The 23,683-nt window shown below is 52.6% G+C and overlaps 2 protein-coding genes across 3 annotated transcripts; one reads left to right on the forward strand and one right to left on the reverse strand.

Annotated features, from left to right (window-relative positions):
• TRP1 (tryptophan biosynthesis 1) lies at positions 1 to 4,103 on the forward strand. The gene is made up of 10 exons (XM_048707314.2): positions 1 to 360; positions 457 to 600; positions 694 to 855; positions 946 to 1,029; positions 2,035 to 2,223; positions 2,705 to 2,795; positions 2,934 to 2,993; positions 3,139 to 3,257; positions 3,524 to 3,658; positions 3,779 to 4,103. Exons 1-10 carry the CDS (start codon positions 169 to 171, stop codon positions 3,785 to 3,787), a joined length of 1,185 nt encoding a protein of 394 aa, XP_048563271.1. The 5' UTR covers positions 1 to 168; the 3' UTR covers positions 3,788 to 4,103.
• Positions 4,104 to 4,506: 403 nt separating this feature from the next.
• LOC125543830 (uncharacterized) lies at positions 4,507 to 8,288 on the reverse strand. Of its 2 annotated transcripts, none has more exons than XM_087522171.1 (2): positions 7,319 to 8,288; positions 4,507 to 4,858 (listed from the first exon to the last, which is right to left on the reverse strand). In XM_087522171.1, exons 1-2 carry the CDS (start codon positions 7,906 to 7,908, stop codon positions 4,846 to 4,848), a joined length of 603 nt encoding a protein of 200 aa, XP_087378297.1. In that variant the 5' UTR covers positions 7,909 to 8,288; the 3' UTR covers positions 4,507 to 4,845. The 2 variants fall into 2 exon arrangements, with proteins under 2 accessions (XP_087378297.1, XP_048563272.2); XM_048707315.2 differs by lacking the exon at positions 4,507 to 4,858 and adding an exon at positions 5,712 to 6,191 and having other exon boundaries at positions 7,319 to 8,275.
• Between the last annotated feature and the right edge of the window lie 15,395 nt (positions 8,289 to 23,683).

Below are 23,683 nucleotides of genomic sequence, written 5' to 3' on the forward strand. Positions count from 1 at the left end.
CCCGTGGCTGCTGCAGACGGACAGGATCACAAGGCAGACGGCGGGCCTCCCCCGGAGTGACAAAAATCCAAGCCCAGTCAGCGGCGGCCGCATATAAAACCGCCTGCCGCCGGCGCCTCCCTCCTCTGCCACCGGATCTCTCCCCCACCAACCCCCCGAATCCATCCAATGGCGACCGCCTCGCTCAAGCTCTGCTCCCCCAAACCCCTCGCCCCGGGGGCCCCCTCCCCCCTCCTCCGCCGCCCCAGCGCCGCGCGGCCCATCGCCCCCGCCCGGCGCCTCCCACCGGCCCGCGTCGCCGTGCAGCCCGCCGCCGCGCCGGCCCCCGCCGCCTCCCCGGGCACCGCCACCTTCGAGCAGGTTCGCGCGCGCCGCAATGCCTCCTCCCTCTGTTCCCCTTCGGTGATTGACCGTGTTTCCTTTCAATCTCGTGTCCTGTGGCCGTGACGGCGCCAGGTGCTGGAGCAGCTGATCGGCGGGGCCGACTTCTCCGAGGACGAGGCGGAGGCGACGCTGCAGCTGCTGCTCAACGAGAAGAACGAGGCGCGGATCGCCGCCTTCCTCGTGCTCCTCCGGGCCAAGGGCGAGACCTACGACGAGGTCTCTGATTTTTTCTGAACTGACACGCTGCCAGGAATGGAGCGAAATTTCTGCGGCCACTGATCTGGTTTTTTTTTCCAAGCCGTTCTTCAGATTGTCGGGCTGGCCAAGGCGATGATGAACAACTGCGTCCTGGTCGAGGGGCTCCACGACGCCGTCGACATTGTCGGCACCGGCGGCGACGGCGCGGACACCGTCAACATCTCCACCGGCTCCACCATCCTCGCCGCCGCGGCCGGCGCCAAGGTCGCCAAGGTATTCTGACTTCTCGCCCCCACCTTTTGTATCGGATTGCACACGCGCGTTATGTACTGTACTGATGTCCTCTCCCGTGCGTTTCTGCAGCAAGGGAGCAGGGCGAGCTCGTCGGCCTGCGGCAGCGCCGATGTGCTTGAGGCGCTGGGCGTCAACATCGAGTTGGGACCCGAGGTACTGCCCGATTGGCCTTATGATTGCTCTTTTTCCTCCGTTCTGCACTTGCTTTTCTGGTGCCTGATATCTTATTAATAGCCTGTACAGTATGTGTGCATCGATTTCTAATGCTGTACTAGCTAGCACATCGAATGCAAATCATACCGCAAGGGGTGCCTCCTGCTACTGGAGATAGATTGCGACTTGTCGGATGAAACAGCCGTTGTTATCAGACATCACTTGATGTATTCCTTGAGAAGTAATCAGACTGTCAGAGGCACCTCTTGGCTGCTTTGACTTTTCTATGTATGTTTTTTTAGGGAACTTTTCTATATGTTGGTACTGCAAAGTAGCACGGGCATCTTACCAACCACCGTGACTTAGGCAAACATACACCCCCTTTTCATCTAAATAAATCAATGCGTTGAGATGGATGCATAGATCTGGGCCTTTGACTCTCATCTTTATTTTGGTATTCTTATTATTGGTAAAGAAGGAACACGCTCCCGGTTGAATGTTGGTTTCCACCTATCAAATCATGTAAACAAACATTCAAAGTTACTCACACAATTGGTCCAACTGGGCAAAAACTGGGGTTGCATGGTGCTACATACTTTTCTTAACCAATCAAAATACGCAATGACACCCACTTTTGTGTCACATAAACTACATGCTATGGAGTTGATTGTTGGTCATGACCTTTTTTGCAATATTTATTCCAGATCTTGTAGCTTTGTGCATTATATAGTTGCATAAACTACATACTATGGAGTTGATTGTTGGTCATGACCTTTTTTGCAATATTTATTCCAGATCTTGTAGCTTTGTGCATTATATAGTTGCATAAACGCATAGTCGACCGGCACGTCGGTTATTTGCTTATAATGTTTATTCTTTCAGTCACGCATGGAATGGTAGCTGTCCTTGAACTTCTAACCCCTCACATATTATATTTCAGTGCTGTGTGTGCATCTTAAGAAAACCTGGTGGGTTAATATCAGTTATTCCCTTTCCTGTTACCAGGGTATTAAACGGTGCGTCAATGAGGTGGGTGTTGGTTTCATGATGTCTGCAAATTACCATCCGGCAATGAAAATTGTCAGACCTGTGAGGAAGAAGCTGAAGATAAAGACAGTTTTCAATATCCTTGGTCCTCTGTTGAATCCAGCAAGGGTACCTTACGCTGTTATTGGTGTTTACCATGAGAACATAGTAAGTATCTTGTATTCATCTTTTATTTTCTTGTAGTAACTATTTGTACCAAACGGTAAAAGCAACCATAGCATGTTCTATGTACACCATTTTTAAATTGATGATTTAATGATCCACATAATTCCATGGTCATCATCCGGTGTTGTTATGAACTTTGGACTTGAGTATGTATACAGTTGTTTTTTAAGCTAATATATGCTGCAATCATAATATTATTAGATAAACAAATAAACACAACCAGTAGTCATCTGTTGTAGAGTTGCTAACCGAATTTGCCTTCAAATATGTGATTCTTCCTTTTCAGTTTCTAGTTAATTCCGTTGTTAACAAAGATTACTGATACACCGACACTGAACAAGCAAATAGTAACTAGGAAAGCGCTTCAGAAGCCATAGAGATAGTCTCGTGACAAGCTCTATATGCAACTGTTGTCATTACATGTAATACTCTGTTCTAATCCATGGAATTTTTTTGTTGATAGGTTACCAAGATGGCTAAAGCAGCTCAGAAATTTGGAATGCAGAGAGCATTGGTTGTCCATTCGAAGGGTTTGGACGAAATAAGCCCACTTGGTATGAACACACACTTAATACTAGTGTACTTATGGTGCTCTACTGTTATTGCCACTTGAGAAATTAACTTGGAGCTTTCTGATCATAAAACTGATATATTTTGCATCTAACTGAAGATTCTTTGTCAACTTTTTGTAGGGCCTGGATATATCCTTGATGTCACTCCAGGAAAGATTGAAAAAATGCTCTTCGATCCATGTAAGATTTGTTCTTGGAACTCATAAAAGAAATGGAGATAATCCCTTGAACATGCTTTATGTTAACTTGTGAAATATGCAGTGATGGTATTATTAAAAGAAAAAACTTCAGTCTCACCTTTTTTTTCCATTTTATTACAATTCAGTGGATTTTGGCATTCCTCGCTGCACATTATTAGATCTTAAAGGAGGCGATCCTGCGTTCAACGCAAAAGTTCTCCAGGATGTTCTTGCTGGACAAAGAGGCTCAATTGCAGATGCCCTTGTAAGTTCATCCTTACTCCTCTCATTTTAGTTACACTGTACCTTGCATACTCCCTGAAGAAATATGATTGCGTCTTCCTCGATGTACATTGAGCTTACTCAGCATCCTGTAAAAATCATGTTACCCAGCAGTGATATGGTTTGTCGTGATGAGCCCGCCCTTTATTTCCCTGAAGATCTCTCTTTTTTTTTAAGCGTAAATGTCATTGGGGAAGCAGTTCTTCAATCGTGTGCCAAACTTGAATCATTTTCTGCTTTGCTCCATAGGTTCTGAACGCCGCGGCGTCCCTCCTTGTCAGCGGCAAAGTCAAAACTCTGCATGAGGGTGTCGCGCTGGCACAGGAGACGCAGCGCTCCGGGGTGGCCATCAACACGCTCGAGTCTTGGATTAAGGTTTCCAATGTAAGTACTAGCATGTCCATTTGTTGGCTTGTTATGAATATATCAGTTGCACAGGTGTGTGTGTTTGATGAGCTAGGTACAGAGAGCATGACACTTTCCAAAACCTTGTTGTTGACACAGAGCTGCTGAGGTCGAGGTTGCTTGGCGAGCAGCAGAGCTCCGCAATAAGACGCGAGGAATGGTGTTAAATAAAGGATTCTTGTAGTCCGTCCGTCCGTTCTTCCCCATGTCCCTGTCTGTCTGTCTGTTCTTCTTGTTCCCTTTGTTCGCCTTTCTTTGCCACAAGCGTATGTACGTAGTAGATGCCGTTTGGTCTGGTTTGATTTGTTGTTCATCTAGCAATGCTGCGGTGCAGAGAGAATCCGATATGGACGAGATTGTAAGGTTGTGGCCGGGACAGGCGCTGCTTATCTTGTTGGCTGAGGTGGAGGGGACGCCATTTTGATCTCGGCTTGTTGCGTTGCGTTGTGAGACCTGGAAAAAAAGATCTGGATCATGTCGCTGCTGATCCAGAGGAGAGGATAGATTGATCATTTTGTATGTATTTTTTGTCTAGGTCGCAACGTGACAAAGCGATAGATAATCTGCGGCCATGTGATCCTGCCCGCCCATGGAGGCTAGCGTATGGCGTGTGAGGTATGTACAGCACCGCAGACGTGCAGTACAGAGCAGACGTGTGAGGTTTGCTTTTTTGCTTCGGCCACTGCCTGACAGTGCGGCCGTCTCTCTCCCCGGCCACCAACACAAACACGATATTTGACTCCGTTAGCCTGCTTAGCACCGCACTGTCAATTTTTTTTTTGACAAAAGAGAGCATTCTCTTCGATTTCCATTAAAAGAAATCACCATATCTTACAAAGGAAAGTAAACGACTAAAACTGCAGCATAAACTCCTCCCCTACGCAGTTTTCACCACCCTACTTGGGGGGGAGGAAAACATGTCTTTTTAAAGCATACATCATTATTAATGTCTCAGCATCAGAAGATCAAAAGGCAGGCTGAAAACAAGGAAGCAAGTTTGCTGTTGAAGGAGCTATTCTTCGCAGCACACACATTTTTGTCCCGAGTAGGTTGACACTGGTCACCCCAGAATTCTCCTAGTCTTCAGGCGCCATCCATGAGCTGCTTTGAACACTTCTCCAGCCACCTCACCCACTTGTTTCACTCCAGCCTCCATCATCTTACTCTTACGGGATTGGTCTGCAAAACATTTCAATCATTCAAATTTTTAAGAAACAAATTAACAGGTATACAGGGGGTCATTCTCCTTGTTGTTATCAAAACAAGCATGATGAAACTGCTGGTTTCTTCTGACGCCATACATTCTAGAGAACATAGCCTAGATGGCGCGTCTTGTTAATTAGGTTTCTTCATCCAGCAGTGCTGCGGTGTGAGCAAATCCCTGTCCCAATGCCTGGGTTAGACTCTTAACTGTAACCATCTCAGCCCTTCCCATGGGACTTGATGCACTTCAAAATTTAAGAGCCTAAACTTTGTTGCACTTAACTTCATATTAATATAGGCCAGCTCCTATACTTAACTTCATATTATGTGTACAAAGAGGTAGGTCTATGTGCATCGGGCCACCTCCTCAGCCTGTGCAATGCGTACAAAGAGGTTTATGTGCATCCAGAAAATGCGGCCTGACCGAGAACACGTCGCGAGTGGGGCCTTATCATAAGCAAGCATCGTGGACGCCGTCGATGCTGAAATCCGGATGTGAGAGACCACATATAGGCTGTAGATGCGATTGATACTAAAATCCGAATGAGAGAGACCACATGCCTGAATACCACGGTACAATGTGCACTCACCGTGGTGAAGGTGCTTGGAGCGGAGTACCTTATGAAACCAACTGTCGAGGACACGGAAAGGTTGATGGCAATAGGGCGGCGAGAGACAGATGCCGTTTAGATGCCATTGATACTGAAATCCGTCTGACATATGGGCTGAGAATGGAGGATTGGGTGGTCCGGGCAGTGATCAGGAAGTATAGGGAGGGTTTTAAGGGTTGGATTGTACATGCCCAGACAAAGTTGCGCACTGAACCAGGTAAATAAAAAACATGCCTCTCCGTTGCATTTGATCCTGCCCGGGAATGCCATAGCATATTTGTTCTATGCTGTACAGACAAATTAGTTGTCGAGATACATGGAGTCCATGCCACTCCTACACCGCACTCATAGCACAAACTAAACAACCAGACAGTATTGCGTTGCGTGTGAAGTACGTACGTACGTATGTACAGAACCGCAGAAACGCGCGTGCACATTCAACAGTAGTTTGGTACGTAGATCTGCCTTGCTTTTCTCCGAGGCGGATGCCGTTTAGAAGAGCTCACCATGGTTCACCTAACAAGAAAGATAAAGGTGTTCAGACTCTGTCCGCGGCAGCGGAGTGGTCCGCCGCCGTCAGCATCGCCGACAGCTCGCCGGACGTCGCGGCGGCGGGGTCCTGCCGCCGCCGGCTCGACTTGCGCCACCGCCGGTCCCACGGCAGCGGCCAGCACCTGACCGTGTCGCCGTCTCTCTCCCTGCACCACCACCAAACGCAACGCACAAACATTAGAGTTAAGAAGACTCTGTCAGTCTGTTTGGCATCGCACTGACTATTTTTTTTTACTACCAAGAAAGCAAACCATGATGAAAGTGCAGATTTTCTCCACGCGAAAGGAGATTTACGCTGGATTCGCATATTAGATTTTCTTCCTTAGCACGATCAGATATTCTTCTAATTAAGTACCGCTCTCTTCGATTCATAGTAAGGAGCTGTTCGGCAGTCCACCCGCTGCGTGGAATTTATTCCAGGATCTGCGAAGTACCTGTTCGCTCGCTCTGCAGTTTTTAACCGGAACTCCAGCTCCGGGAGCGGCCTCGTGGAGCGGAGGGACTCCGAACAGGCCCTAAGTGTCACAGTTTTAGTTAAGGGAGTAGTAATCAGATTGCACTGCGCAACACGACACTTGCAAGCTGCAAACTGCACCCGGCAGGCAGGCCACGCTCATGTGGTTGGCTGGCTGTCTCACCATCAGCTAGCGGTGCCTTGGCAAGTCACTTTCAAATGGTTTCTCTATCGGCTAGCTCCTATGTTGCCCAGATGTATGGGTATGATCGATCAAGCTAATTAACTAGCTAGCTGCAAACGCCTCACAGCTGCAACTAATACTCCAGGATATAATTTTCAGTCGGCGAGCGGAACAATCAGCAGCACCAGTGGCCTCGACTATGCACCATGGCTGACGTGCCCGGCATCTATCTACCCACACATTCGCCTCGGGAATTGTCGTGCCGTGCCGGCCCTCATTTGGCCGGCCAGCTGCTCTGTTCCGGTCAACACTGAAACAGAGAGCACGATGTGCTTGCTTCTTTGTTCCTATGCATGACTAGGTGCACCATCTAATCGATCCAGTGACCAGTGGTAATGATTATCTATCCACGACTGGGCAAACGAGAGCACGACGGATGATTTGCAGGCCAACCTTAATTAATCATCCAGAATTCGAGATTGGTATGGATGAGTTTGCTTGTGCGCGCGCATGTGCATGTTTGGATGAATTTCTTCTTCCTGCCGTGCTCTGGCGGCAATTGACCGAACGAGAGTTCCGTGGCATGAAATGGAATGTCTAGGGAAGTAGTACGTGCTCTGTGGCCAGTGAATTACCTCTTGTTGCAGTCGTCGGGGGCGACGGCGCTGGCGGCCCGGCCGGAGGTGGAGAAGGAGGGGGTGCGGGCGGGGCGCGGCGCGGTGAAGCTGCGGGTGAAGGAGCGCGGCATGTAGAAGTTGAGCAGGACGCCGTCGCTGCTGCTGCGGAGGCCGCTCCTGCTCCCGCCCCCGCTGCCGCCGTCCCCGCGCCGCCTCGCGGAGGCGGAGCCCTTCCTCTCCGTCGCCCTCGCCGGCTGCTGCTGCGGCTGCGGCTCGGCCTGCCCGCCGGACTCGGCCAGACCCAAGGGGCTCGGGCTCGGGCTCGGGCTCGGGCTCGCCTCTTTCCTCTCGACCGGCAAGGGCAAGGGCGGCACGCATCCGTTGGCCCCGGGCGCGGCGGTCTTGTCGACGAGGTCGGTGAGGGATAGCTCGTAGTCGGCCTCGGGGAGGTCGCGCAGCATGCCGAGCATCTCGTCCCGCCTCCGCGCGATCTCCCGCGCCCTGGCCGACGCCCCCGCCCCGTCCGCCGCCACGGGGCTCATCCCCGGCACCCACAGCCTCGCCGCGCCCGGGAGCGGCGCCGCACGCTCCGAGCCCGCCTGCAGCATGGCGCCCAGCAGTTGTGGGTGGGCGCGCGCGTCGTCGACGTCGACTCGGCTACGAGGCTGACGCGACGGCGCAAGGAGGGGAGGGGGAGGTGGCTGTGGTGGTGGTGGAGAGCGCGACGGCTGATTTGGTACTTGAGGAGGAGGGAGGCCGGCCGGGGAGGAGGGAAAGGCGGTGCGCGTGGAGACGAGGACGCGCGTACGCGTATGGATCCGGGCCACAGGGGCGGGCTCGTGATCTGCCGATGGTGACCGCGCCGGATACGCTGGGATCTATCTGCTAGAAGGCGAAGGTGTCAGCTTTGCTACGAGCTGTGGCTCCGGCCTGCTCGGTGAAAGTGAAAGCGAAGGCATCTGGGTGCGCTGTGTGCCTTGGGTTGCAAGCATGGAAGTCTTTGCGCTCTAGAAGCAACGGCGAGCAAAGTCCAAAAGCAAAGCGCCCGGTCGGTCATCTGAGAAGAAGCTCCCAAGGCTGCATGCACTCACTCGGAGCATCTGATACGCGTCCTCTATAGCCACATCGCACGCGTGAACAGTGACTTGTCATGCCTCAGATGTTCTCTTCCACAACCAGCTTGGGTCGCGGCGTGGTCTTCCGCGGTCGGTTCTTCCCGGCGTGTCCGAGGTGCTCTTCCGTAGTTGCTTGGAAGTCGGAGCTGCGTTGGAGCGAGTTCAGGTGGTGACGATGACAGGCATTCGGTGGTCTTTTGTAGAGGGCACGCTCGGCGCAAGTCCTGCATATTTCCCTTGTGTTGCTCGTCGTCAAAGTCGGAGCAGTCAGTTGCTTGCGCGTGTGGCCATCCGTTGGCATGTGCCGTCGTGGCTTCTGTTCCATGTCGGTGGCCGGGTTGGCCGGTGATGCCCATGTCATATGGGTTGTGTTGTATCGGTTTTAGCCCTTTTTTTCGTCAATTAACCGGGCAATTATCTTCTTCTTAATCAATGAAAATGGCAATTATTTTGCCTCATTTAAAAAAAATCCATATTATACATGCACGGAAAACCTAATCTAAAGCGGAGCCGTGTTCAGCTCCGCCGTGGCCATGTCCATGTCCGGCGGCCGGTCGTCGACAATGTAGAGTAGGACATAGGACACGAACCGACTCACGGGAATTGAGGCCCCGCCGTCTCCCATGCCCTGCTCTTCCTTGTCAGAGTCTGAAACCTTCACGGTGCCGATGGACGTGAAGTCGATGATGGATCCGTCTTGGGAGGAGTCAGCAACGTCCACCACGACGCGGGTGCGGTGCCTGAGGTGTCCGTGCACCATACGGGGCGCCGGGAATGCGACTCCGCCTCGTCAACGTCTGCCACCGCATCCCGTGCTCATACCTCGCACATCGGGCACGTCGCACCATCTTTGCATCGGACGACATCCATGCGTCTAGGTTGAGCGTTTGATACTGGTTTGAGGAGCCCGTCTAGGTTGTTTTTTTTGACCGAAGAATGGCCGGGACGTACGTCTGGGTGTATGAGGGGGGTTCGAGGCGCCGGCTGCAGATGCTCTAAGCATAAATATGGAGTGTATCAAGTGATACTGGAACTTGGATGCTCGCAAGGAGCTTTTTGACCGTGGACCGTGGATCCAACGGTCTACATCGAAGCATCTGGACCAAGATTTAATTGCAGCACTCTTGTAGGGTTTTTGCAGAATTGTGGAAGCTCTCCTGTTGACTACTGGATCCAGGATCCAGGATCCAACGGCAGAGACGTTCCTGGAGCACCGGAGCATCCTAGCTCCCGTATCACCTGATATTTTTTTTTCCAGAAATAGGACTAGCTATTTCGTGAGTTGCATGAAGATTTATCTTGACGCCAGTCGGCCTCCACCCCGTCCTCCTTCAGCCTTTCCTTTGCAAGCAGCACCACCTCCACCATCGACCCACTTCGGACACCGTCGAACTACCATCACCCTCTACCCGGATCTAACCGGGACGAGAGATCCTTCCTATGCACCCAATGCATCAAACTGATTTGGGCCGCTAGATGAGAAAGCAATGGACAAGTGAACACATTTCACGAAAAGAACATCATATTTCTTCAAAATCAACCCGTGGTTCAGTTTGCACCACGACTTCATTATAGTGGATTGATTTCGATGAAACCCGAGGTATCCCAAAGTAACAGGAAGCATTGGTTGCACGGATTTCTCTGTTTCACATGTGACGTTCTCATTTGAGCTCCCCCCTCCCGCGCCCACCCGCACACACACAGAGAGCCTCTTTGTCTCACATTAGTATTGTAAAAACACATGATTTGAATGTCATACCCATTCGAACCGTACAAGATTTGAGTTTGTTTGCAGAACAATTAGGGACTCTTTTGAGAGGTTTGAGTAGATGCTAGATTTACTATGAATTAAGAAAAAAAAATCCCAAATGATTGAAGCCTACAATTCAAATGACCAAAGTGAAAAACTTCCTATGGATTCTAATCCTCGAGAAAATCCTTTGAATCAAAGAAGCCTTGAAAGAGGCCCTAAGACTGTACCAACAGTTGAGAACTTCAGATTAGCAAGGCAGATGCTCTAGAAGGGTTGGCAGGGTAGAAAACGCCCCCATGTCTATACACATGGAGAAATTAAGCTTTTTCATACAGAAAATAATGCATTTCTTCATGTGGATATATGAACTCCACATAAGAAAGCTTAATTTCTTCCACTATAATATCCAGCGGCGGTTATTCAGGTCAACGGTGATAGCACGCTCCGCTGCAGTTTTCTCGGGTCAGTCTCACCATCGTCCATCTACCATCACCAACTTAAACTACTAACATTGGGTGGGGAGATTGGATTATTTGCCCCAATTTAGTTGGGCATTTGATAGTTTGCCCTACTTTACATAGGATTATACGTATTATTTGCCCAACTTTCCTTTTTCCTTTGGATGATATTGACTTTTTTATTTACTGTAATCATTTTTGATGTTTTATCTCTGTTTTTACCACGCGAAATGACTCTACTGCCTCTGTGGCAAATTTGCAATTCAAAAGCCACCGCCGAGTCGCTGGCTGCGGCTGCCTGATTCGTTCGTTACCTTGACCATAACTAACATTCGCTCGTTACCTTGACCTAACTAACATACACAATCAATACTCACAACCAGTACTGCTCACAACAGACATGTTGGCCGGGGACGTGGGAACGGATGGGAGTAATTCATCTGACCACTCACATCCCCTTGATGCTGAGAGAGCAACCGTTCAGCTGAACCATCCGGGGAAGTTTAGACAGCAGCAGATCGTGTGGATGAACTATGTAATTTTATTTCGAGCGATGCTGTAAACGTTTTGGTACAACGGTGGTAGAGCAGAGCCCGCGCCCTACTACCGCGATGTGGCAAAGCAGTCCAGAGGCATAAAAATAAGCGGTAGTGTCTGGGCGGTAGTACTGCTTACATACTGCTTACAGGATCAGTCCCACTGTCGCCCTACTTCCGCTTAGCATTCTGAGCTACAGCAAGATCAGCGGTGGTAGGGGCGGTAGTACCGCAAGCCTTACTGCCGCACTACTTTCGCTGAGCTCAAATAGACAATAGAACACCCTAAATAAGCGGTAGTACATGCAGTGGCGGAGGCAGAAAATTTAGATTAGGGGGGCCAAGTGCCACTGAAATAGGTTGGGGAGGGCCAATCCATAGAAAAATAGATGTTTAGTAGTAATTTTTTTTTTCTAATTCAGCACTATTCACCAGTAATTTAGTAGTAAATTCATGTTGTTAGGGGGGGCCAGGGCCCGTGGTGCCACCCCCTGTCTCCGCCATTGAGTACATGTGGTACAGGATCAACGGAAGTACTGCTTACAAGTGGTACTACCGCTGCCCAGAGAGGTACTACCGCTGGGTAGCCATAGGACAAGTTTTTAGAAAAATGATGGAATTGCAACCAAGCGAGATGGAAGGTGGGTGCAAAAGAAGATGTGTACTTGATTATTTCACCCAAACTTTTTCGAAGTGGACCCTTTCTTAATAGTATGGTTTCCCAAAACTCAAGTCCGCCGAAAAAGAAACACATGAAAAATAACCATCTTGACTTTATATCTCCAGGGTCACGAATCGTCTTGTGTCATATGATAGATTATCTGAAATACTCAATGCACACGATTAGTTCGCAAAAGAATTGTGTCATCAATCACCAAAACCACTAAGGAGGAAATATACCCTAACACCGTGTTTCGTGCCAGATAGGTGGTAGGCACAACCGGAGATTGCCGCGGGCGTTGTTGACGAAAGGGATGCTGCCGATGTAGATGGTGCGTGTGGGGCGATCTGGCGGTTTGATGTCGACCCGGCCTGCCCCGTTAGCGGCGAACATGAGGGAGCCAAAGCTCAGGCTCTCTCCCGGCGAAAGGCCGCCAGGAGCAGAAAAATATCCGATCCAAGATCTGTCTCCAGCCGGCGCCTCCCGTGCTTGGCGCGCCAACTAACGGTGCAAAATACTATTAGATCCCTCGGTAGGGGTCCAAGCATAGCTGGAAGTCCTGGATCTGGGGTCACACGAGGGGTTTATCTAGGTTCGGGCCTCCAGAGAGTAAAACCCTACGTCCTGCTGGTTTTCGTTATTCATGGTCGAGGGATACCTCGTACGAGGGGTTACGATGGTGTATGAGATTGCTACCGAGAGTTTCATATCCGTCGGCAGATGATGAAGAGGACCCTAGACCTCCCTTTATATAGGCAGCCGTGGTCTAGGGTTTACATAGCGGTAGATGCGATTTGTGGCGCTGCCGCCCTCTAGTCTTGGAGGCCACGAAGGTCGTCTTCGCGTCCTACGGTTTGCTCCTTGTTTTGGGCCTAGTGGGCCCCTTGTAGTTCATGAGGCCGGGCTTCCTAGCGTTAGCCACCCCCCCTCCCTCCCCCCTCCCCCCCCCCCCCGCCTTAGCGTCACCTCCACCGTCACCTTCCACCCCGCTCTATCCGAGCCGCCTCCCCCACCCTTTAAAATATAATACTCGAACGGTACATTCCAGGGACGCAACGTGGGCCCGCCCCAGCAGGAGTCTACCACTGGACCAACAGTTCAGAGCCCCGGATCAACAAGGTACCAGATGTTCTAGAAAGATTGGCATGCGTGGTAGAAAACGCCTCCATGAGTTGTGTTTCCAACTCATGAAGCAATCGAGCCTTAGTACCACCATGCGGAATTTGCATGTCTCACGCCGGGAAATTGACGTGCTTCCACCATCACTATCCAGTGCCCGGCGGTTATTCAGTTCAACGGCGACGGTGCATTTTTCTCTCATGTTAGTCTCACCACCGTGCTAGCTGGATCAGTCCATCTATCATCACCAAATTAAACTAACACCGGTCAGCACTGTTCGACGTATTTTTGTGATTACTATTTTCAGAAGATATAAGTATAAATGTATTTTTTTTTCTTTTAATTGCAAGTTATGCACATCTATGTTTTATATTGAGTGTATACGTACACACACGCATTAGGCAATTCTCGATGCAATGGTACGTGCATGCATTTTGAGTTTGCTCACGTACTAACCAATGTATACTTGCACTTGATGCTCCGTGGCATAGACTTATACACACATGCAGGTTACAATCAGAAGGCTGAGTCCATATCTACGGCGCGCCCACAAGATTACATATAGTATGCGTATTTCTTTAAGTACCGTATATACCGGCCGGCAAGCGCGCGTATACGTACTTGAATACTTGTGATTATTTCAACTAGCAAACACCGGAGATAAGCATGAAGGTGGCGATCGAAGGAACCAGGCCCACCGTCAGTCAGGTAGCTAGGTACGCATGAGACGGTTTTCATTTTCTGTGTGCAGGCGTACGCGTCAAGAAGAAGAAAGATAAACATCAGCGAGGTGATAAGATTCGGGGAGATTGCATCCATATCTAGTCCAAGAAAATCGGGACGTTTGGCCCGTCTCCATCCGCCGGGTCGCCCATCTCCTGTCTATAAATACACACACCTAGCTACGCAGAGGGGACTCACGTACACACCCATTCTGAAGGCAATCGCATAACACCTTCAGCACGCATCCATCGCACAACACCTCAAGCACCCGTTCATCCACCACGCAACACTCCATTCATTCATCACGCAAGCCTGCAGAGGAACTCCCTCACGCACCGGCTCGCATATACCCGGCAGGAGGAAGAACGCAGGCACCCGAGCCGGCATACACGGAGAGAGGAGGCCGGCGTACAGGGAGCTCGGCGGCTGTGACATGGACGAGAAGCTCACCTTCCCCGAGGGTAAAACTTTGATCTAACCCACCCCTTTCCTTGTTCCTTCTTTGCATATAGCATGCACGCACACAGGTCAGGAGCGTTGCCAAAAGCAATGTTCGCATGATCGGACCCCGTCGGAGATGGAGCCGCCGGACCGGAAGATGAAGTCGACGTTGCCGGAGATGGTCTTCACCAAGCCAGCGCCACAAAGAACGACGAGGAGGTCGTCATCACCACCTGCGGTTCGTCTCGTCACGACGGTTCGGCCAGGACGACACGGAGCACGCCACGACGCCGCCCACCGTCGAGGTCGCCAGGTCGATGCCCCGGAGATTGACGCCACGGTGGCCACCCCACTCATCACCGCACGACGAGGACGACGCGTCGCCGGAGCTCATCTTCACCAAGCCCGCGCTATGGACGCTAACGCCACCGAGGTCGGTGTCACGGAGGTCGACGCCACGGTGGCCACCTACACTCATCACCGCTCGATGAGGACAACGCGTCGCCGGAGCTCATCTTTACCAAGCCTGCGCTATGGACGCTGACGCCACCGAGGTTGGTGTCACGGAGGTCGACGCCACGGTGGCCACCCCCACTCATCACCGCTCGATGAGGACGACGCGTCGCCGGAGCTCATCTTCACCAAGCCCGCGCTATGGACGCTGACGCCACCGAGGTCGGTGTCACGGAGGTCGACGCCACGGTGGCCACCCCCACTCATCACCGCTCGATGAGGACGACGAGTCGCCGGAGCTCATCTTCACCAAGCCCGCGCTATGGACGCTGACGCCACCAAGGTCGATGTCACGGAGGTCGACGCCACGGTGGCCATCCCCACTCATCACCGCTCGATGAGGACGACGAGTCGCCGGAGCTCATCTTCACCAAGCCCGCGCTATGGACGCTGACGCCACCAAGGTCGATGTCACGGAGGTCGACGCCACGGTGGCCATCCCCACTCATCACCGCTCAATGAGGACGACGCGTCGCGGGAGCTCGTCTTCACCAAGCCCGCGCTATGGATGCTGACGCCATCGAGGTCGATGTCCCGGAGGTCAACGCCACGATGGCCGCCCTCCACTCATCGCCGCTAGACGATGATGCCGTTTAGCCAACCGTGGTGCTCCCCACCGGATTCTTCACCAAGCTAGCTCCATGGAGGCCAACGGCACACAAGTCATTATCACCACTCACGCCCACTTCGCCACGAGGCGCCGTGGAAGGACAACGACACGGAGCATGCCACGATGCCGCCCACCGTTCGATGTCGCCAAGCCGGCGCCATGGAGGCCGATGCCACGGAGACCACCCCCACTCCTCGCGCCCACTTCGTCACACGGTGCCGCGGAACACAATGACACAGGGCACGTCACGGCGCCGCCCACCGTCAATATCGTCAAGCTGGTGCCTTGGAGGTCGATGACACGTAGGTCAACCTCACCGCTCTATGGAGCCCGTCGTCCGCTTCGTCGCGCTGGAGGGACGCCGCTGAAGACGGTGATCTGGAGTTCGCCGTCGGGCCATTAGTTCACTTCATCAAGATGGTGCCGTAGAAGTCGACGACGCAGAACTCGCCATCACACTGCTCACCTCCATTTCATCATGCCGAGGACCACGACATGGTGCTCGCCACGATGCCTCCCGGCGTTCAAATCACCCGTCACACCCTTCGCCCACCTCGACGAGCCGGTACCATGAAGGACGAAGCCGCGGACCATGTCAACATCAGCGACTCCTTCACGTGGCATGACGGTGCTGCTCGCGTCTCCTTCAAGGGAAACGAGATCCCATTTGGCATCGGGGTAGTGCCTATCCTTCATCTCGCCCGGACTCGATGGTGCCTTGGTGATGGTGTCACGTTAGTCCAGCCAAACATCATGAAGTGGTCTACACAAGAACAAGAAGGCATGCTCCTGATACATACTCGTGTGCGTCTAAGGCGTGAAGATGGCCGTTTGGCTCACCACCGCATGAAGCAATGGACGTGGTACTCGGGATGTCGCCGCACATGCCGTCCATTTCCAGCCGGAGGATTTCGTCTACATCAAATGCTATAGAAGAATGAAACTGAACATTAAGTACGTCTGAATGTGTGGCAGTGCACTACGTAAGTGGCCTTTGCACATGCATGGGCCATGCACGTAGCCAATGGCGAGGTGGCATGCTCACCGCTGGTCGTCGTTCGCTTCAGCGCGTCTTACATCATTCAAGAAGAAGAGGTGGAGCTCGTCACAGCGTCGTACATTCGTGGCGCCGCACGCTCAAGGAAGAGTCCCTGCAAGTGACGCCACATCGTGAAGATGACACCTTACAACGGCGCCTGTATCCTGCTTGTGAAGATGGTGCCTTGCCGCGGTGCCGCTGCTACACGCGTCACGCTCATTCATAGGCCGGAGCCGAGCAGGTTGGCACCGCCCGAGGACAAGGCGCGGCTGCAGGGCGACACGACTTCAACAACAACACCGCTCCTCTATGATCTCGTGAGATGATGCCTTGACTACGCCGACTGTCGTGGACTCAGCGTCTGGCCGGGACAAGGTGTCGACCACTCAGGCCACGCTGGCGCGAGCAACGCGACAGTCATCACCGATGATGGTCTCCACCGACAATTACTCTCGCAAGGCGTAGCCCCTTGCACACCCTGAGAAGCTACTGGTCGTCGAGAAGTCCGAGCCGAGCGCGATCCATGCTACCCCAACAACAACTCTTCCAACACCGTCAAGACTGACGAGGCACGACGGCAAGGGCAAGCGCGGCCACCGCAAAGGCCACGCTACTTGCGGCGCGTGTACCGACGAGGACACGGGCTCTGCCGCCGCCCACACACACACATCGCCATCATCATGCATGGAGAACGCGAAGCGAAGACGACGAAAACGACCACACAGCTCAATCGGAGGTATCCCGCGGAGCAACCCGCGGGAGTAATTAACCGGGAGCCTTCCGAGGCCCCGGGAAACAGGAGATCACACAATCGCCACAACCAGCTTGGCCGTGCTAGTAGGCCACGGAGCGCACCTTTTTTTATGGGATATTGTAATTTTATTTCTCCAATGAGATTAATGAAATACATGTTCCCGTATCTCTTTTTCTTTGTGTACTACGGTACACTGGCACGCCCGCATACTCAGTTTTCTTTTCCCGGCGTCTGAAAGAAACACACTCCCTTCTCCCTTCTCCCAGGAGTTTTAGATGTTTTTCTCGTGTCAAACAAATTGGCACGCCCGGTGGGACGTGGTTCTCCTCCCATCTCTGCTTTGCTGTGGTCGTCTGAATCGTCTTCGCCCGTCTCCCAATCCACACAACATGCTGCATGACAAGGCATCAACGAGGATTTCCGTTGATCGAGATCCCTTTTTCTGCAGGTGGACTCTCACACGGATGCAACTCGGAGCCATCGGTGCTTCAGTTTGGATCGATGCCAGCAATGATCGTCATCGAGCTCGGTGACAAGGTCTACGTGTATGAAGCTCAAGATCCTGCGCAGTTCCAAACTGTGCAATCGAGGAAGGCGCAAAGGCGGGAGGCCGCCAAGGCGAAGAAGGAGCGTCGCGAGCTAATGCTCGAGGCACGTGCCTTGTTGAAGGAGTCGACAAGGGCGGATATGAAAGGAGACGTGGAGGCACCTCAACGCCTTCGCGCCAAGGCTGCCAACAGGCGGGCAAGAGCAGCGTCCCATCACGCCCCTACCCCATTTCCACACTTGAAGCCTTCACGACCAGCACCCCGACGCACCGAGGTTGAGCTGCTCGAAGGTTTGGAGGCCATCGCCCAGAACTTGCGGAAACTCATGGCGAACGCACGTTTGTCGGAAAGCCCGCACCCTCTTCGGAACTATAGGAGGAAGTATCGCAAGGTACAACGACTCCACCAGCAAATTACCTCACGCCTTGCTCAGAGCACGGTGCCTGAGGATGATTGGTTCCTCGGAGCAAGGGACTTGGCGGAAAAGGTGTTCACTTACCAGAGCACCCAGGCCCCTCCGTACGACTTGTTCCCTGACGACTGGGCGTACGAGCCAACCGAGATCAAGCAGCTGGTGAGGCGGGCCATTATGAAGGAGTTCTGGAAGCGGCGTTCACGCAAGGAGCCTGTTCTACCGGGCCCTACAGTCTCCATCAACCTTGAAGATACTCGACGGGGGGCATGGGCGCCATGCCTCCACACTTCAGCGGTTGACGGACGATCTCTCACCAACAACAACAGGTTTTCTGTCCTTCGCCATGAAGCACCAGCGCCACGTGACGAAGACCTGCGGCAAGAATTTCGCCAACTCCAAGAGCAGATGAACAACATCCAGAGGCGGCTACTTGATCCCGCGGCACCAAGTACATCATCAACACAGGGTGCAGGAGGGACCAGACGTCAGGCCCTGAGTCATCGCCCTCAACATGAGCGCCACACATTGGCACCTCGACGACCACCGTCACCAACCCGACACTTTCAACAATGGAGGCATCCCAACATGCCCCCACATTGGAACCGATGGTCAAGACACCAGGAGGAAGAAAGGAACACACAACCCACTCAGCAATGGCGACCACGGGAGCCTTCGCGACCGACGCTCCCACCACGACCATCTTCTCCCAGGCGGGGAGATCGACCACAATTACAGGTAACGATGGACAGGACTTCCTCATCCACGTGGCGACCTGCACCACCACTTCTCCCCATGCCACCAGTGCCAGTAAGGGCTGGCGGCGTGCCGACGGATAACCAACGCAAGCGCGAGCGGCGCCGGAGAAACCGACAAGTTCTATATAAAGAACTCGAGGACTTAGTCCTTCGACACACCCAGATACGCCTATGACCCGATGGCGCGGTCGTTCAAGAAAATGACAGAATCAGGTTCCGCATCTCCCCCGACTTAGAACGGCACGAGCGGTATAACTACCTGCTCAGTCGTTTGGCGCCGAAACCGCGCAAGTCCTCCACAAGCAGCGCAGAGCAAAGGAGCAAGGAGATGCCTTCTTCATCCCTTCCCCCAAAAGACGGTGAACAGGTGAAGGCGGCCACGACACCACCCCCATTGGAGGACCGGAAGACACCGCCCCCGACGGCCACACCGATGGACGACATCGAAGTAACCAAGCTTACGACCTCCACCAACAATGAAGCGGCTCCTGATGCTACATCCAAGTCCGCTCTTGAACCAGACGCAACACTTCCCACGAATCCTCCTCTTGTCCCTTTTGATAGGTTGGACCAAGATGGGGAGGCTAATAAGCTTCAGCACGAGGCAGACAAAGTGAAGGAACCAGTTGAGAAGAACCTTGCTTTGTGTGGTACACTAGGAGTGCAACCCAGTCAAGAGTCAAGTAATGGATGGCGACCTCCTCGCATCACCCACGAGTTTGGCTATCCTTCAGATGAAGAGATAGTCCCAAACCCTAAGGCGAACTTCCGGAAGACTTTCTTACCCCGCCTTGGCCATGTGTGTGCATGGTTCAAAGGAGCAGAGGGGGGCCCTAAGACAAGCTCTTCGTCATCACAAGAAGGCGCAAGATCCAAGGCCCCATGTCTTCCCGTAACTGCAGGCAAAGGATCACTAGCGGATGGAAGCACTTCACGACATCGAGACATATCACCATGCCGCTACACCGACATCAAGGCTCGTCTTCCTGAAGACCTTAATGAACTTCACCAGGTTGCAAGTCGGCCTGGAGCGAACACGCGACTGAGGTCCATTGCACATCGGAGTGTAACAGATGGACCTGCTGGAGGTGGAGAGCACCAAGATGACCCTGACGACGAAGAGGGCTTCTCCGACTCATCTTCTTTGCCTTCGTTGGAGAGGCACCCGAACTCCCCTCCTTACCAAGAGCTTATCCTGTCTGATTTCTCAGACTCCGAAGATGGCATTGGAGATCTCCACACCGCGCTAGTTCGCATGGTGAACAGTGGCGGTGCCCCTGAAGATCCCGGTGCCGTCGTCCAGGAGCCAGGTGCCGCAAATGTAGTAGCGGCGCGTCAAGCTTCCTTAGAAGAACAGGTCAGGGACCAGCGGCAGGCAATCAACCAGTTGTCGTCAAAGCTTGACCAGTTCATCGAGCTCATGATGAACAACCAAGGTGCTCCATCACGAGGCGCGCCGCGACGGGTGGTGGATCCACAAGAAGAAGAGCTACTTGGTGACACTCATGCAGTGCCGCCTCCTAATGATATACGTCAATGCCAAGACCCTAGCATGCACGCTCGACCATTGGTTAGCCCCATTGGTTCTGCCAATGTGGCGCCAAATGCAAGCATGTTGAAGGACTGCCACGACATTGTTGAAGATATGGTGGCCAAAAAGTTCAAGCAAATGACGATAGATCAAGCACCTCGCACCTCCGAGAGCGAGCTAGAGAAGCCTTATGAGGCGTGGCACGACATGGTGGCATACCCCTCAGGGTGGCACCCACCGAAGTTCCGCCAGTTCAATGGAACCGGTGATGCAAGGGAGCACTTGGCGTACTTTGAGGCGGCATGCGGCGACACGACAAACAACTCGTCACTCCTCTTGCGTCAATTTTCAGGGTCATTAACGGGACCTGCATTCCATTTGTACAGTCGTTTACCGGTCGGATCCATTGGAAGTTTGGCGGGCATGAAGGAAGTCTTCAAGAATCACTTCGTCACCATGAAGAAGGACTTCTCCATCGTTGAGCTGGCGCAAGTTCGACAACGATGAGATGAGTCCATCGACGACTACATCATCAGATTCCGCAACAGCTATGTGCGCCTCGCTAGAGAGATGCACCTTGAGGACGCCATCGAGATGTGTGTCCATGGGATGCAACAACATTGGTCACTTGAGGTCTCTCGGCGCGAGCCTAGAACCTTCAGTGCCCTAAGCACCGCGGTAGCAGCCACGAAGCTTGAGTTCGAGAAATCACCGCAGATAATGGAGCTCTACAAGAATGCCAGCGCATTCGACCCTGCCAAGCGCTTCGCCGCGACATCCAAGCAAGCTAACAATGGGGGCAAGCTAAAGGCGCCGGCGGAAGCAAACACCACTAAGATCTTCTCGTCTGCACCCCAAGGCCAGGTGCCCGTCTTGGGAGCAAGAGGCGAACAAGCAGCAGGAAGACAACGCCCATCGATCCAGGAGCTCCTCAAGAAGCAGTACATCTTCCGTCGTGAACTTGTCAAGGACAAGTTCAGTCAGCTAATGGAGCATCGAGCATTGAACCTTCCAGAACCTCGGAGGCCCGATCAGGTACGGATGACTGATAATCCATTGTTTTGCCCATATCACAGGTATGTGGGTCACGTCATCGAGGATTGTGTCGCCTTCAAAGAATGGCTCCAAAGAGCTGTTAATGAGAAGAGGATCAACTTGGACCCAGAAGCCATCAACCCGGACTACCACACGGTGAACGTGGTGAGTGTGGCCTCATCCCCTGCACCAGGTCAAGAGATGGAGCACGAAGAAAAGTGGGTGCCACTCGCGCAGGTTGAAGACCAGCTATCTAGCCTCATTCTGTCCACGACGCAAGCACTTTCACTCCATCAGGGGGCAACCCCAGCCATCCACAAGGAGGAGCCTTGGAAAATGGTTCGCCAGAAGCCGTACCCGAGGAACCTTCCACCTCGACCTCCACGCGCAGCTCCCATGGCGCAAGCCGCCCCAAGGATCCTAAGACGAGTTGATCCGAGTCAACGCCGCCCTCCACAAAGATTCGTCCCTAAGTCGGAGGGAAACGAGTCGTTCCCACGGCCAGGGCGCGTGTTACCCACCTTGGAGCAGTTCATGCCACGCGCTCGAGTGCAGGTACTGGCAAAGGGGAGGCAAGAAGACCAAGAAGGAGCTAGACCATCCCAATCATCAAACATCGAAAGTTGCAACGCCATCCTCAGCTATAGCGACACACCAAGCTCTGATTCAGAAGATGTGTTCACACTCGAAGAGCAAGAGGTGTTCCATGCCGAAGACACGAAGAAGGACGTGCAAGCAGAAGAGGTGAACATGAACTTGCGTGGAGGCAAGGTTCTACCTGAGCCACTGAAGATCAAGCCAACAAGGGTGCCCAAGTCGGCTGCCTCAAAAGAGGCGCCCTTGCAAGAGGAAGTGCATGAAGAACAAGGCCAAGGGAAGACAAAGCAACATGACGTCGACTACAACATCATCGCCCACCTCAAGCGAATCCCCGCACTTTTGAGTGTGCATGATGCCCTGATGATGGTGCCCGACATTCGCGAAGCCCTCATCAAGGCGCTTCAAGCTCCGGAGCTATACAAGGTGTCCATGGCGAAGCATCGCCTCTTCTCCAACCCCCTATTCGTGAATGAAATAACATTCGACGAGGAAGACAAGCTCATAGATGATAGTGACCACAACCGACCGCTCTACGTGGAAGGTAACATTGGCACTGCACACCTTCGCAGGATCCTCATCGACCCAGGGTCTGCCGTGAATATTCTGCCCCTTCGGAGCTTGACGCGGGCTGGTTTCACGGTGGACGACTTGGAGTCCACAGATGTAATGATCTGCGGCTTCGACAACCAGGGAAAGGCAACGTTGGGCGCCATCACGGTGAAGATCCAGATGTCTACGTTCAGCTTCAAGGTGCGGTTCTTTGTCATCGAAGCGAACACCTCCTACTCGGCCCTTCTGGGGAGGCCGTGGATTCACAAGTGCCTGAAGTTCCTCGACACCCAAGGCACGCAGCAGCGCATCATCGGCAACATCTCTCCTTACACTGTGCAGGAATCTCACCATGTAGATGCAAAGTACTACTTCCCTGTAGAAGGCAACTGTGACGCCCCCGATTCAATCGTACACTAATCATACATGCAAACGTGTACGATCAAGATCAGGGACTCACGGGAAGATATCACAACACAACTCTACAAATAAAATAAGTCATACAAGCATCATATTACAAGCCAGGGGCCTCGAAGGCTCGAATACAAGAGCTCGATCATAGACGAGTCAGCGGAAGCAACAATATCTGAGTACAGACATAAGTTAAACAAGTTTGCCTTAAGAAGGCTAACACAAACTAGGATACAGATCAAAAGAGGCGCAGGCCTCTTGCCTGGGATCCTCCTAAACTACTCTTGGTCGTCGACAGCGGGCTGCACGTAGTAGTAGGCACCTCCCGAGTAGTAGTAGTCGTCATCAACGGTGGCGTCTGGCTCCTGGACTCCAGCATCTGGTTGCGACAACCAGAAAGAAAGGAAAGGGGGAAAAAGGGGGAGAAAGCAACCGTGAGTACTCATCCAAAGTACTCGCAAGCAAGGAGCTACACTACATATGCATGGGTATCAAATGGAATAAGGGTATCATATGTGGACTGAACTGCAGAATGCCAGAATAAGAGGGGGATAACTAATCCTGTCGAAGACTACGCTTCTGGCCACCTCCATCTTGCAGCATGTAGGAGAGAGTAGATGGTAAGTTCACCAAGTAGCACCAAGTAGCATCGGGAACCCAGGCCCACCTCTACCGGGATGGAGCCACCTGCCCCTTCAGCCCCCAACTCCGAACAATACCACAGGTAATGTAACTGTGTAAAGTATATAGTATATGCCCGTGATCACCTCCCGAAGTGATCACGGCCCAGTAGTATAGCATGGCAGACGGACAAGAG

Source organism: Triticum urartu, chromosome 5A, assembly GCF_056163025.1.
Source record: "Triticum urartu cultivar PI428250 chromosome 5A, HENAU_Tu73, whole genome shotgun sequence".
NCBI classification, from domain to species: domain Eukaryota; kingdom Viridiplantae; phylum Streptophyta; class Magnoliopsida; order Poales; family Poaceae; genus Triticum; species Triticum urartu.